Source organism: Gopherus flavomarginatus, chromosome 7 (assembly GCF_025201925.1).
Source record: "Gopherus flavomarginatus isolate rGopFla2 chromosome 7, rGopFla2.mat.asm, whole genome shotgun sequence".
NCBI lineage: Eukaryota > Metazoa > Chordata > Testudines > Testudinidae > Gopherus > Gopherus flavomarginatus.
In genome coordinates, this window is record NC_066623.1 from 23,765,737 (window position 1) to 23,781,074 (window position 15,338).

At 42.5% G+C, this 15,338-nt stretch overlaps 1 protein-coding gene across 2 annotated transcripts in view; it reads right to left on the reverse strand.

Annotated features, from left to right (window-relative positions):
• The window catches only part of ATP10B (ATPase phospholipid transporting 10B (putative)), a 75,200-nt gene that overhangs the window by 49,027 nt on the left and 10,835 nt on the right, over window positions 1-15,338 (reverse strand). For both annotated transcript variants that reach the window (XM_050962522.1, XM_050962521.1), the window contains one exon: window positions 3,467-3,671. In XM_050962522.1, coding sequence (XP_050818479.1) covers window positions 3,467-3,671 — 205 coding nt within the window. The remainder of the gene's footprint in view (window positions 1-3,466; window positions 3,672-15,338) is intronic.

The following is a 15,338-nucleotide window of genomic DNA, read 5'->3' on the forward strand; positions in this document are numbered from 1 at the left end:
CTCTAACCTCTTACACTACTAGATACCACCACAATCCAAACTGCTTTCCACCAAGCTTACTGAGGTCAACATTTTATACATGCAAAAAGCACACATTAGGGCATATAGTTTGTTTAGGTAACTTGAAGGTAACAAGGTAATAACCAAGCTAAATAATCTGAGCTCAAAGCACATTTAACTCAGAACACAACTGATACTGAGTTAATAGCTGATGAATTGAGGATGGCCTCCTATTAGTGCAGAATTTTGTGTTTTGTTTAACATTCAGGTTGCTCAGTTATAATATAAAAAGGTAGGAAATACAAAAGATGTAGCTCATAAGGTATTAGTAACATGGTAGCATCACACATATGTAATATTTTCTATTCCTCTTTTTCCTTGTTAAATATGTAGTTCAATATATTTTGGTTTATGTTGTTAAATCTATAAAATAAAATATGCAGATTTCAACTATGCTGGGCAGAAAACTTAGTTTCATGAAACATTTTGAAAATTTGTTTTCATTTTGATGTGAATGAAAATGAGACTTTTTGAAATTTTGTTGTGAAAAGCAGAGAAAAATAAACCTCTTCAAATAGCCAATAACCCTGATAAACTTAAACCCAATTCCCCCATATCCTAAGTGAGTGCTTTAACCACTGGGCTATTGGCTATTCTGGGATGGGCTGATTTCCCTCTTACACCTCTTATCTTCCATCCTTTAGTCAAGACAACTTCCCAGCAAAATTTTTGTAGAAAATCAATAAGATTCTGTGAAGCATTTCAGTTTTGATGAGATAGCATCTTTCAACAGAAAAAAGTTTCAACCACCATTTTTCAGTCAGCTCTAGTTTCAACTCTTCACACTAAGAAGAGTCTCTCCTACTTATTGTTACAAAGCTTAGAGATAGTTTGAGGTTTATGGAACTATAGACTTGATCTAGCAAAGCACTTAAGCACGTGCACGAGATAAATTCCATGCTATGGGTGAAGAATGTGTAGAATTATGGTTTACCCTCATTTAAAGGATACAACAGGTTCTTCCTGCATCTTCCGTGTCTGCACCTACATTCAGAGGAGTGAAATCTGAACTGTGAATTGGTGGTATTGATATTCATATTTAAAAACTATAAAAAAATAAACCACATGCAATGAACTAATGATGTTGTTTGGGAAAATGACTGTTGTCCATTACAGTTGTTCATAGCCTTCAGAGAGAAAACGAAGTACAGACATTGGCCTGTTTAGGCAGTCTGGCTTGCTGGGGATGTCACAAAATCTAGGCAGGGGACTCCGCAGCTTGAAAAAATCCCAGTCAGAAGGGACATAGACTTGGGTCTCTGCCCAAGAAAGGCGATGGCTGAGGAGCAGGGAGCTTAGAGTGGGTCCCCTTGAGGGACCACGAGGTGGAAATACAGGTGCAGTTGCCCTGAACTGTGACACTAATGATGATGATCTGTTGTTTCATCAGAGGATCAGTTGTGCTGCAAGTAACCTCATGTTTAATGTAATAAAGTAAATATAGTCTTTCAATTGAAAAGAGGACTAACTACAATTTTGGACTGCTGTAATCCATTAAGTAAATAGTTTGAAGAATGCAAACTAAACTGTGGGCTGTAAATCTATTCAATAGGCATTTTAATTAGGACAAACTTTAAACAGTGAAATAAACAGATGAATAAAACTATTAGATTAATAGAAGATTACATTAATTGGAGCATTAGGAGATGAACTGAAACCACAGATCCTCTCACATTGTAAACAGAGTGGAGAATTCAGAATGTGCAGAAGCTAGATAAATAGTTACAGCACAATGCAGTTTATTATCCTGTACCTTAATAGCCAGAACAAAAGCTAATGGGAAGACAAGTTATTTGAAAGACACGACAGATCAGTGCAATGGGCCATACTGATTTAGGGCCTGATTCTGGGAGGTGCTTATTGCCCTCAACTTTCATTTATCTTCATTGGGAGATAAAGGTGCCCAGAGGCTTGGAGGAGAAAGAGCCTCACAGGATTGAGTCCATACATTTTAAAGACAAGTAATCTGAAAAAATGGAATTTTATTGTTGTTCAAAATAATAGCATGGGCTCTGAACCTGAAAAGCACAAAACATAAAACCTACTGAGTAAAATTATTTCTTTGTTCTCTCCTCAGTACTCATATGATCTTATGAGTATTAACTTACTTAGACCCTAAAGATCTCTGAGAAATGTATGTATGACAGCCAAAGGAGTCTCTACTGAATTAAATGAAGTGGGTGGAGTAGGGGATGAATTTGCTGCCAGATCTACCTAAGTACTGAACTGCTGAAGTGAATTAAAAATGGGATTAAAAAAATGAAACATTTTTTGTGGTACAAATATCTATTTGGAGATTTCTGCAATAGTTGTTCCTATTTTTGTGCCTTATGTGTATTCTCACTTCCTGCTAACTAAAACATTGATGTTTAATTCCTGGAATTATCTGCATGTTCTTTATTTTTGCCCTATTTGCAACTATGGTTCCAATGGTACAAATTATTCCATTCCTCCTGATGTAGCTGATTAAACTTGTTTTGTCTTATCTGACACCTGTCACTAGTATGTTTGAAAAGTCATTCAAGAGTGTGATGAATACAACTCTTCTAATGTCAAACTGTCTCAATTTTAGGATTTCTCAAAAGGTGGCACCAAATGAATAATTCAATCAGTTGCTTTGGAGAAAGGAACAATATGAATTATGCAATAATATCAACATCAGATATTTAATTTCTCACTGCCCAACATACAAACTGATGACTAGACAGCCAATCTTCCATTTTAATTCAAATTTGTCCTAATAGCCTACACAATAATATATTGTACTTTCAAGAAGGGCCATTCACAAAGTTATTTTCAGCTTACTGTGTACTGGAACTATTTATCCACGTGTTAATATATGCCAAAGTGTTGCTTAGGAAGCTAACAATAAAAACTCATGGGGCATAAGAGTGGCTGGGAATGTGGTGAAAGCTACACCTCAAATCTATGCACAAAGACTGAATTAGAAAGGGTGTAGTGAATTGAATTGCTAGTTCTACGCAGAAGGCAGGTCACCCCTCACCCAGCTCTCTTGTTTTTGCCTTGTATCCCATCACAGTCTAAAGGAGATGGAATTCCTTGGACATTTGGAAATGGCCACTGCAGATTCTGCCCAGTGGGAAGCAAAATACCACTTGCAACCCAGAAAGTACTGTCATCTGGTCCTACAAGCAGGAAACACGGTAATATACGCACTTCTTTGTACCAGATAATATTCATTTATAATTGTGCATGTCTATAGCACACCTACACAAATCTGTTGCTTACCGTACTATACATTCATGACATGCATCTGTGGCTGTATGAGACTGAGCAAGTATTATTCAGACCTTCAGAACAAGCTTATATTGCATTTCATGGCACTAGTTGTCATGGAAACAGAGGCAGAATAGCCTGAATATTGTCACATTTCCAGCAGGCCTACCTGATTAGAGAACCCTTTCACAACTTGTCTTTGTTTAAGATTGGTCTCCCCATCGAGGTTTGCAGTCTCCAAGTGACAGATCCCATTCTGATCGGAGGAGTACAGTAACAGGATATCAGCAGGGATGATCTCGTTACATTGCAGCTGCACAAAGTCTCCCACTCGCACATCTTTCCAGCACTTCTCAATATAGTCGCTTTCTTTCCTGTAGTGTTAAAGAAGCGCCACATTTGAATAGCCACATTAGGAGGAAAAGTCTATAGCTACTGGTTCGTTAAGAAAAGAAAACTGGGGTATTCCATAATTTAGGTTTTGGTGCACAGGAAAACAGAGATCACCAATCTACAGTCTCATAGCATCACTTCTACACACCTAACGTTGGAAAGCGAGTTGTGTAATGTACACAATAAGATCTTTAACCGAATCCCATTCAAAGTAAAACGATACTGTGGTGATAACTGTCTAAGACACTAGCATCACCCCAGGTTATGTTTAGTCTCTTATGAGAAAATATTAAGTCTTTAAGCCTCGCAATGGTGGGCACTTTTAAAAATATAGCATTTTAAGACTGAAGCCCGAAAGCTGCACTGAATAGAACTTCTGTACGGAGCTTCAAACATTCCACAGAAAATGCTACATTACTTGAGGCTGGAAGGCTACTTACTTGGGGTTTCCCAACACCAAAATAGAAACACTTGAACAAGTCAGACTAACTTCTCAGCTGCAGTTATTTCAGCTCTCCCTGGTTCTTAAATCTTGAAACGTTACGACAATCCTCAGGCTTAGCCCATATGCATGATTTCAACACATGCAACAACTGAGAGGTACCACTTTAAAAATAAGTAACATACTGTGATTTTTTTTTTAAAGGGCAATGAAAATCTCAAGGTGAAGAACATTTACAGGTTTTGAATTAGTGAAAACAGAAAAGAATTATAGCCTTGGGACTTAAGGAAAAGGAATATGGTTTGTTTCAAAGCATAATAAATAAAATAAGAACTAGAGAACAGACTTTCCCTCCATGGTTCAAGGAAGGGCAAGCATTTTTGAAAGTGACTGCAGACTGCAGCTTTGGGCTTTAGAAAATCTGGGGTCGCTGGAACACTGTCTGCTGCCTCAGACTTCTCTGGCTCTGATACTCAGCTGCCTGCTTTTTGTCTTATTCCACACAGATTTCCTTTGGATGTGTGAAACTCTCCATTATATCAGATTTTTCCCTGAGGCCCGTCTCCAGGCCCTTTTACCAGACCTATCCCCAGGCCAGTCATGTGTCACAGGAAATAAATGGAAGCAGGAAATGGCTGATTTGGCTGCTGCACTTTGGCCAAGTTGTGTCATAGAGCAAAGTACCTATGGCATATGCAAATATTTCATTAGTGTGCTCTGACACTGGAAACTTTTTAGTCCCCTCATAAAAACAGAGCACACCGGGCAGGAATTAGCTAAAACTCTGCTTATTATGTTTGCGACTAAAATAAAGAAATCTAGGGCATGTTTTATATATAGCATGTGTGGGGTATGGTCTGACTGAAAAGACATGACAAAGCCATTTAAAACAGTGTGATTCATTGGCTGTAAGTCCAGGCGTCAGCTCTCCCCAATAAGGAGTGCTTGGACTGGACCCTCCTCAGCAGTGGGCTCGAAAGAGGGATTAGGGTGACCAGATAGAAAGTGTGAAAAATCAGGACAGGAGATGGGGGGTAATAGGTGCCTATATAAGAAAAAATCCCCAATATCAGGACTGTCCCTATGAAATTGGGACATCTGGTCACCCTAAAAGGGCTCCTCCCACACAACTACACAGATGCAAATCAGTCCCCCATCCTCGTGTCTGCCTCCTGGATACCCGAATCCATGGATTGTCCCCAGCTCCCAGACAATTGAAGTGATCCTGCAACCTTTGCCCTAGTCAAAACAGGAAAGCCAGAGAATCTTCCATTGCAAAAACGTATTAAGTAGTTATCTTTCTGCACAATAGAGAAATCTTCACAACTGTGATATATTTGCTATATTTCCACTGCACTCTGCATTACCCAGTCCATCCTCTCTTTTACAAACTCATCTCCCATCTGAATCTCCTCCTGCTTTGCTAGTTTACCACTAAGTTTGTGTTCTTTGCTTGCTCCCCAGGTGTAAACGATTTTCTTGCTCTGGAGTAGCATGTGTATCCTAACACATCAATTTTCATTTAACAATTATATCCTATTTAACCCTTCATTTGAACAAGTTTATTCATCAAAGCTCATCATCTGCATATCCAGGCAATAAATACAAGTCACATTCATTTCTCTGCATAATTTCTTCATTTAGCCATAAATTAGTAATGGGATTCCCTCCCCTCCCTTTCCTACTCCATGCTGCTCAGTTCTTCGTGAGCTAGTGTTAGTGGGAAAAACTTAGCCAAACTAAAGAATCTTGCAGAGAAAGGTTACTTTTGTAATGTGGTTTGTTGAAGTATCCTATTTCTGAACCTACAATAGGGAAAGATATTAGAATAGACGTTTGATAAATGATTTAAGTGGCGATTCAACACCCCAGTTTTTCTTCAGTGTTTAATTACCAGAAAGGCTATTCATTGCCTTGCATACTTCTCCACCTGGAGCGTTATCCCTTAATTAATAACTATGTCTCATTAGGAAGTTTGGAACAGATCTTTTATTTGTGCAGGTAACTCTCTTTTCAACGTGATCTGATGTGCTCATTGAATTCTCTTCCACACTTTCTGATTATCCAGCTCTGTACCCTGGCATACAAAATATGGTCATGCACTTTTCTGCTGGGTTCTCTCCCGTCTTGGGATATGGGCTTCATTTACCACCCCAGTTACCCCAGAGGAATATTAACAGCTCTGAATGATCAATGCTAAACTAATAATGCAGCAGCACATGACTAAAGCATTCCAGAACACTGTAACTTGATTATGCATTATATAGGGTGAGATCAAAAGCACTCAGCATTGGCTTACCTCTACTCCTATTGAAATCAAAGGGACTTTTACATTTGACTATAGTGGGAGTAGGGTTAGGCCAATGGTGAGTGCCTTTGAAAAACCCTGCGTCAGACTTGCTGGGGCCCAGGGCAGAAACTACGGAGTGGGCGCACACCCCACCTCCCGTACCTGCTCACTCACTGGATTTCTGCAATGTTTCTGAAGTCAAAGCCTGAGCCCCACTGCACAGCATCCCCTGTGGCATGTGGCCCTCGGCAAATGCCCTGCTTGCTACCCACTAATGCTGGCCTTGAACCAACAAACACAGCCTGTCAAGCATGAACCTAACAGTTTCTGCAGCTTGATTTATTTTTAAAGGTCTATAAAAAAGGCCACAGAGCCACACCAGATATTTTGAGGTTCCTTCCCACCCCTTTTCATCTTCACATAAATATCTGAGTAGTACTCTACTCAAGGCTTTTCCAAAATTTAACTTTCATTTTCATTAAGAGAAGAATTGATTTCTACACCAGACTTGGAGTCAGGACTCCTAGGATTCTATTCTACAGGTTTACTAGTCTTACTTCTAATTAGATGATCTCTCAAGTTCCCCTCCAGCCCTATATTTCTTGGCTTCTATGACACCCAAGTTTTAAAAATCAGCCTATTCCTATAACTTTTGTTTATTCCCCGTAACACTCTCCTCAGTTCAACAATGATTTTAACAGCCAGCATGTTTCACGAACTCCAAGAGCTAGAAATAAATGTTTTACATAATCTGAAAAAATCTGACTCAAGAGTTCAGACAGGGTAAAGTACTGGCTCTAATACTCTTGACTTACTCAAAATTAGGTCAGAACTGAAGTGGAAGGGGAAAAATGCAATAACAATCGGAAATACGTGATTGTAATGTCTAATATCTCTCAAGCTATCAGGGCTAGTAGTGAATCCTATATCTAACTAGCGATAAGCATAAATTTGTAGCTCTGAGCAGTCACAAACTATCAGGGCATAAGAAAAAAAAGCGTGTCCCGGATGTTGAACCAATATAAAGTTTGCTCCACCTACAACACACATAATTACTACTGATTTTCATGAATATGAAGATTTATTGTCTGAAAAGATAAATAACTCTGCAGCCCAATAAACCTGCTTACGTATTGACAAATAATTTATATTATCTACCTCTAGGTGTTTAAATACTTGTATCTAAAAAGGAAGAACATAACATACTGCTACCCAGGAACCTCTTGATGCCAACACATACCTTTTTCTGATAATTTTTAATGCAACACAACTGTGAATCATTTCCTCATTGCATCCACTCTACATTATTACTTAAAAACCCACCTTGTAAGAATCTTCACAAACCCCTCTCAGTGAATATACTGGGTGTGAAATGTGTTTAAACATTGCTAAATATTTATAGCAATAATAGTTAATTCTTAAATCTTCCCTCATTTCTTCTTTTGTCCCCTTCTACTCCTATGTTCTACACACACTTCTGCTTTTTGTATCCTTCACCCATTTCTGACTTTGTGCCTTCTTTTCATGCCATGCTGCATGCCCAGAAAAACTTCTCAACTAATAGATGTCAAGATCTTTTCTTATCCTCAAAGAAAAAGAAATACTTTCAACTTCTCAGAAAACTTCCAGTTCACCCACCACCTTCCCAATACCTTTGAATAGGAAGGAAACATTAGAGAGGATGTGGTAGTTGTTTAGGTCATTTTTATTATTATTTATCATGTTTACTATACCCGTGCTTTGAGGCCAGCTGAAAACAGGTCCCTACTGTGCTAAGCATTGCACAGATATAGAAGAAGAGAGATCTCTCATGCTCCCATGAGCTTACACTCTAAAGAGACAAGACAGACAAAAGGAGGGGGAAAGGGATAGAACGTATAAGCAAAGCAAACAATGCAATGGTGGCAAATGTCATGTCAGTTCTGTAATTTTGTTTTGCTATTTAAAATCATTCCAGTGGGGTTTTGTTGGGGGTGTGTGAGAAGGAGATTAGTTAGCTGGAAAGACAAAGGAAGAGAGGAGGTGGGAAAAGTTTGGTACAAGAAGCCGAACAGCACAGGGGAGAGGACATTCAGAGTGAAAACTGCAGGTATCAGTCCAATGATATCATCGGTGTCCACGGGTCCTTGCTCAAACTGCTTTCTGCTGATGCTTTTCTGGATTCAGTCACTGGGCTAGAAACTGCAGGGAAGAGTCAGACAAAGGCCACATGGCTTGGGGAGGGAGGATGCAGCATAGGTCCTAGTGTCCCCTAGTGTCTTTCAGTTGTCTCTTTTGCTTAGTTCTGGATCCAAGGGGTCTTTGGGGAGGGGAGGGGGGAAAGAGGGGTTGAGTGCTCTGTTCGGGCCCTATCTTGCACCCCCACTCCCTGTGCATCAGTACCATCTTAAACAGCTTTCTGAAGCTGCTGTGCTGACTTCAATGCTGCATGAAGTGCTGTTTTCTTCAGCAACATTTATTTTTCAAGGATTATGAAGCACTGACAGTCCGGTCAGCTGCTGTCTCAGGGATTCCCCATTCACTACAGGAGAAGGGGTCCATTTTGTATGTGGCAGTACAGGTTTTCCTGGCATATTTAGAACCTTTGCTTGTGACCAACTCTGTTGTGATCACTCACTTCTTCCCTGGCTTCATCTCTTCAGAGCTGGAAAGTCTCTCTCAAATTTGGCTAATCTAACTACATAGACCCAAATATTAGTCATACTTAATGAGCTCTGACTGAAAGTAGTATGAGTTGATTGGAGGGCTCTAGAACTGTTACATAAATCAAGATTTTGCAGATACCCTATGGCAAAGAAGAGCTCTCACCATCCCGCACAGCTAAGGCATAAGTTTGCACTTGAATCCTGAACAAGTCTCAAGCCACCAACACTGTAGTTTTCTGCTCTTATGCTTTATCTGGTACAGCACACTGGTGAACAGAGGTGATTTAATGGGGTGATGTAAAGGACATTTATGAAACATGTTGATTGTGGACAAGTTATTTGGTGTGATACCAGTTCAGCAATCCACTGGTCCCACAGATGGACAGTGCTCTGCCAGTATCCTGAGTGTAAAGCCAAGGTCCAGGCTACATATTCCTGGCCAAATGAGTGGGCCTGGAGATCGCATGGGGAGAATATCATGGCAGTCAGGAGGACTATAAACTGCCCTTATAAACAACTGACTCACTTCTTTAGGCTTGTGCCTATAAGGCTTGTGCTGACAATGGAGATATGCAGAGCTGCACTGCCCCAGCAAGACCTGGAGGCATTGTGTTTCCAGGAGCACCTGGGGATCATGTCCACTGCTGCCTTCCTAGCAGGTTGTGGCATGTGCCCCATCCACAGTTGGCTAGTCAGGGTAGAGGGGGAATGGGGCTATGAGTACACTTTCTCCCCCCTCCTTCCTTTGGGGTGGATAATGGAAGTAGCAGCACTAGTCAGGGAACAGTCCATGAGCCCATGCAAGCCAGAGACATGCAACCGTGGCTAGATCATGCACAGGGAGCAACTCCTTACACCCTCATCCTCTGCACCTCTATGCACATCTACATAGGGGCCTGACAGAATCTGGCCCTACATGTTAATTCTGTTAGCACAGCTGTTCTCAAAAATCCGTCCCATCTGTGAAGCTGGTTGCTAAGAAATATTTCCTTGCTTACAGAGCTCTGCAACAATGAGCTGAAAGCCCACACCCTCAGAAGTCAATTCTATTTTCAGTTAAGCTGATGTTCAATGTTATTTATATATTAAAAAAATAAAAAGGTTCCATCTCAGCAACTTTGACAAATTGCCCCTTAAAAATATTTAAGCAGCTGTGCATTAAATGCTTCACAAAAGTGGGGATGGGTATTAATAAGACACAAATGCTGAGGCCTGGTCTACACTACGCGTTTAAACCGATTTTAGCAGCGTTAAACCGATTTAACGTTGTACCCGTCCACACTACGAGGCCCTTTATATCGATATAAAGGGCTCTTTAAATCGGTTTCTGTACTCCCGTTCCCCCTTCTAGGGCGCTCAACTCTTTGAAAACTCATGGTGAATGGAGGAGGTCCCGGATGACTGGAAAAAGGCTAATGTAGTGCCCATCTTTAAAAAAGGGAAGCAGGAGGATCTGGGGAACTACAGGCCAGTCAGCCTCACCTCAGTCCCTGGAAAAATCATGGAGCAGGTCCTCAAGGAATCAATTCTGAAGCACTTAGAGGAGAGGAAAGTGATCAGGAACAGTCAGCACGGATTCACCAATGTCAAGTCATGCCTGACTAACCTAATTGCCTTCAATGAGGAGATAACTGGGTCTGTGGATGAGGGGAAAGCAGTGGACGTGTTATTCCTTGACTTTAGCAAAGCTTTTGATAGGGTCTCCCACAGTATTCTTGCCAGCAAGTTAAAAAACAATGGGCTGGATGAATGAACTAAAAGGTGGATAGAAAGCTGGCTAGATCGTCGGGCTCAATGGGTAGCGATCAACGGCTCCATGTCTAGTTGGCAGCCAGTTTCAAGCAGAGTGCCCAAAGGATCTGTCCTGGGGCCAGTTTTGTTCAATATCTTCATTAATGATCTGGGAGGAGTGGTAGATATGCTGGAGGGTAGGGATAGGATACAGAGGGACCTAGACAAATTAGAGGACTGGGCCAAAAGAAAACTGATGAGGTTCAATAAGGACAAGTGCAGAGTCCTGCACTTAGGACAGAAGAATCCCATTCACTGTTACAGACTAGGGCCCGAATGGCTAGGCAGCAGTTCTGCAGAAAAGGAACTACGGGTTACAGTGGACGAGAAGCTAGATATGAGTCGACAGTGTGCCCTTGTTGGCAAGAAGGCTAACGGAATTTTAGGCTGTATAAGTAGGGGTATTGCCAGCAGATCGAGGGACATGATCATTCCCCTCTATTTGACATTGGTGAGGCCTCATCTGGAGTACTGTGTCCAGTTTTGGGCCCCACACTACAAGAAGGATGTGGAAAAATTGGAAAGAGTCCAGTGGAGGGCAACAAAAATGATTAGGGGGCTGTAGCACATGACTTATGAGGAGAGGCTGAGGGAACTGGGATTGTTTAGTCTGCAGAAGAGAGGAATGAGGGGCGATATGATAGCTGCTTTCAACTACCTAAAGGGGGGTTCCAAAGAGGATGGATCTAGACTGTTCTCAGTGGCAGCAGATGACAGAACAAGGAGTAATGGTCTCAAGTTGCAGTGGGGGAGGTTTAGGTTGGATATTAGGAAAAAATTTTTCACTAGTAGGGTGGTGAAGCACTGGAATGGGTTACCTAGGGAGGTGGTGGAATCTCCATCCCTAGAGGTTTTTAAGGTCAGGCTTGACAAAGCCCTGGCTGGGATGATTTAGTTGGGGATTGGAACTGCTTTGAGCAGGGGGTTGGACTAGATGATCTCCTGAGGTCCCTTCCAAACCTGATATTCTATGATTCTATGATCCTCCCCGACGAGAGGAGTAGCGCTAAAATCAGTATTACCATATTGGATTAGAGTTAGTGTGGCCGCAAATCGACGGTATTGGCCTCCAGGCGGTATCCCACAGTGCACCACTGTGACCGCTCTGGACAGCAATCTCAGCTCGGATGCAGTGGCCAGATAAACAGGAAAAGCCCTGCGAAATATTGATTTTCATTTTCTGTTTGCCCAGCGTGGAGCTCTGATCAGCACGGGTGGCAATGCAGTCCCAAATCCAAAAAGAGCTCCAGCATGGACCGTAAGGGAGATACTGAATCTGATCGCTGTATGGGGAAACAAATCTGTTCTATCAGAGCTCCGTTACAGAAGACAAAATGCCAAAGCGTTTGAAAAAAAAATCTACAGGCTACACAGTGCTGCATGACAAGCGTAACGGGAAGCCAGAGACACAAATGGACGCTCATGGAGGGAGGGAGGGGGTACTGAGGACTCCAGCTATCCCCAGTCCACAGCAGTCTCTGAAAAGTATTTGCATTCTTGGCTGAGCTCCCAATGCCTGTAGGGTCAAACACATTGTCCGGCGTGGTTCAGGGAATAGCTCGTCAATTTACTCCTTCCCCCCCTCACGTGAAAGAAAAGGGAAGAAATCGTTTCTTGACTTTTTTCAATGTCACCCTGTGTCTACTGAATGCTGCTGGTAGACGCGATGCCACAGCAGTGACGAGCAGTATCTGCTCCTCTCCCCTCCCTGGTGGCAGACGGTACAATATGACTGATATCCGTCGTCACTATCAGCCCGTGAGTGCTCCTAGCTTGCCTCAGGTGAGGTCAGCTGGGGGCGCCTGGGTAAAAATAGGAATGATTCCTGGTCATTCCCAGTAGATGGGACAGAACGGCTGGTAACAGTTGTCATCATAGCAACTGGGGGCTGAGCTCCATCAGCCCCCTCCCTTTCCTGTGTAAAGAAAAGATTCTGTACTGCCTGGACTATCATACCAGCGGGATGCTGGGCTCCTCTCCTTCGCACCGCTTAATGTCCTGCCTGGACTGTCATAGCACTGGGAGGCTGCCTCCCCCTCATTTTATCTCACTAACAAGTCATTGTTTCTTATTCCTGCATTCTTTATAACTTCATGACACAAATGGGGGGGACACTGCCACGGTAGCCCAGGAAGGTTGGGGGAGGAGGGAAGCAACGGGTGGGGTTGTTGCAGGGGCACCCCCCGTGAATGGCATGCAGCTCATCATTTCTGCGGGATCTGACACGGAGCAGCTGTACTCTCTGATACACTGCTTCTCCAGTACACTTGCCCCAAATTCTAGGCAGGACTGACTCTATTTTTAGAAACCATAAAGGAGGGATTGACTCGGGGAGTCATTCCCAGTTTTGCTTTTGTGCCCCTGGCCGATTTCAGCCAGGGGCACCCATGATAGCAGCAGACAGCACAGAAGGACAGATAACCATCATCTCATTGCCAAATTACCCTGGCAGCAGACGGTACAGAATGACTGGTAACCATCTCTGCTATCATGCAAAAGCAAATGAATGCTGCTGTGTAGCGCCGGAGTATCGCCTCTGTCCACGGCATCCGGTACACATACGGTGACTGTAAAAAAAAAAAAAAAAGCTGAATGGGCTCCATGGTTGCCGTGCTATGGCGTCTGCCAGGACAATCCAGGGGAAAAGGGCGTGAAATGATTGTCTGCCGTTGCTTTCCCGGAGGAAGGAATGACTGACGACATTTACCCAGAACCACCCGCGACAATGATTTTTGCCCCATCAGCCACTGGGCTCTCAACCCAGAACTCTAAGGGGCGGGGGAGACTGCAGGAACTATGGGATAGCTATGGAACAGCTACCCACAGTGCAACGCTCCGGAAATCGACATTAGCCTCGGACCATGGACGCACACCGCTGAATTAATGTGCTTAGTGTGGCCGCGTGCACTCGACTTTATACAATCTGCTTTATAAAACCAGTTTATGTTAAATCAGAATTTTCCCATAGTGTAGACGTACCCTGAGTGACCTTTAACACTAACAGCGTTTAACACCTTCCCGGTAAAACTTTAGAATCTGTTTGTACAGATCATAAAAACAAAAGGACAGAGGCAGCCGACAGTAAGCAGATGACGTGCCATAACCTTTATGAGACATACTTGGGCACAGTGCTAGAAACTGCTGCAATGCAGTCCTGTCGTTCTCTCTCCTCACCTCTTGTTTAATTCCAATATCTACAAAACTCTTTCGTTCCATTCATCTTGCTCACAAAGATCTTTAGAAAAGCCTGGCCCAATTATCTGACATCTAGATGGGATCAAAGAGCCCATGTAAACAAAAATAGCCTATTGAAAGAATGAACTTGATTATGAATTTCAGTGAAACATACACAAAATTACAGGAAAATTGTCTGAATAATAAAATTGTTGAGAGAGTAAACTGTCAGAAAGAGCTAAGGATTATAGCCTGATTAAAGCATTTATGATGCTTAATGCCTTTCACCTTCAAGGAGCTTCAAAACTTTAATTTTACTATACAGGGTATTATTTAACTCATTTTACAGCAGGGAAACTGAGGCAGAAATGCCAAGTAATCTGCTCAAGGCCCCAAGGACAGTCATTTTCAAAGCTAGGATTAGAATTCAGGAGTTCCCAGCTTCCAGGTCAGTTTTCTCACCACTAGACTCTTCCTCCCTTCATAGAGAATTAGAGCTATTAAATGAACATATTTGCTTTGTATCAAAATACTATGTTTCCCAAAAAAACCTGTTATACAGTTGTTGCAGTGAAATTAACAAGTTTCTTCAGTACAAAGAATCAGATACGTTTTAACACGTTGTAGTGCCTTCTCTATGGATACAAGGCAGGAAGGAGCTCTTTACAAGCAATCCCTCCCGCCCCAATCACCACCACCGCCCCAGCTATCAGCTTTGAAACCACATAAGACCTTTCAAATGAAGCAGTTTCCTTTTAGAGATTTATGTAGACAGGGAGCAATGTCCATTTGCTATTCATGGATTTAAGTGCATAGTACAATCCCAAACTCCCCTTGCTAAATAAACAAAGTGATGTTGCAAATCTAGGCAGTTCTGGCAACGAACCAATACAAAGCGAACAATTATGCAATTTAAAAAAAAACAACATCAGGTGATTTCTGATAGGTGGGAAACTTGAAACCTGAGCTACTGGTTCCAGTAAACAGTGTCAGGACATTGGAATCAGGAAAAGTAGCACCCAATTAAATAAATAAGAAAAGATGAGAGATGTTAGTGTGGAGTCTCTGCTCAGAGAGAGAGTTGAGGGGTGGGGTCAGGAACGGCGCCAGGGTTTTTGGCGCCCTAGGCGGGGGTCCTTTCGCGCTCCCGGTCGTTGGTGGCAATTCTGCGGCGGGGGGGGGGTGTCCTTCCGTGCTCCTGATCTTCGGGGCACTTCAGCGGTGGGTCCCGGAGCGAGTGAAGGACCTGCCGCAGAATTGCTGCCGAAGACCCGGAGCGCGGAAGGACCCCCCGCTGCCGAATTGC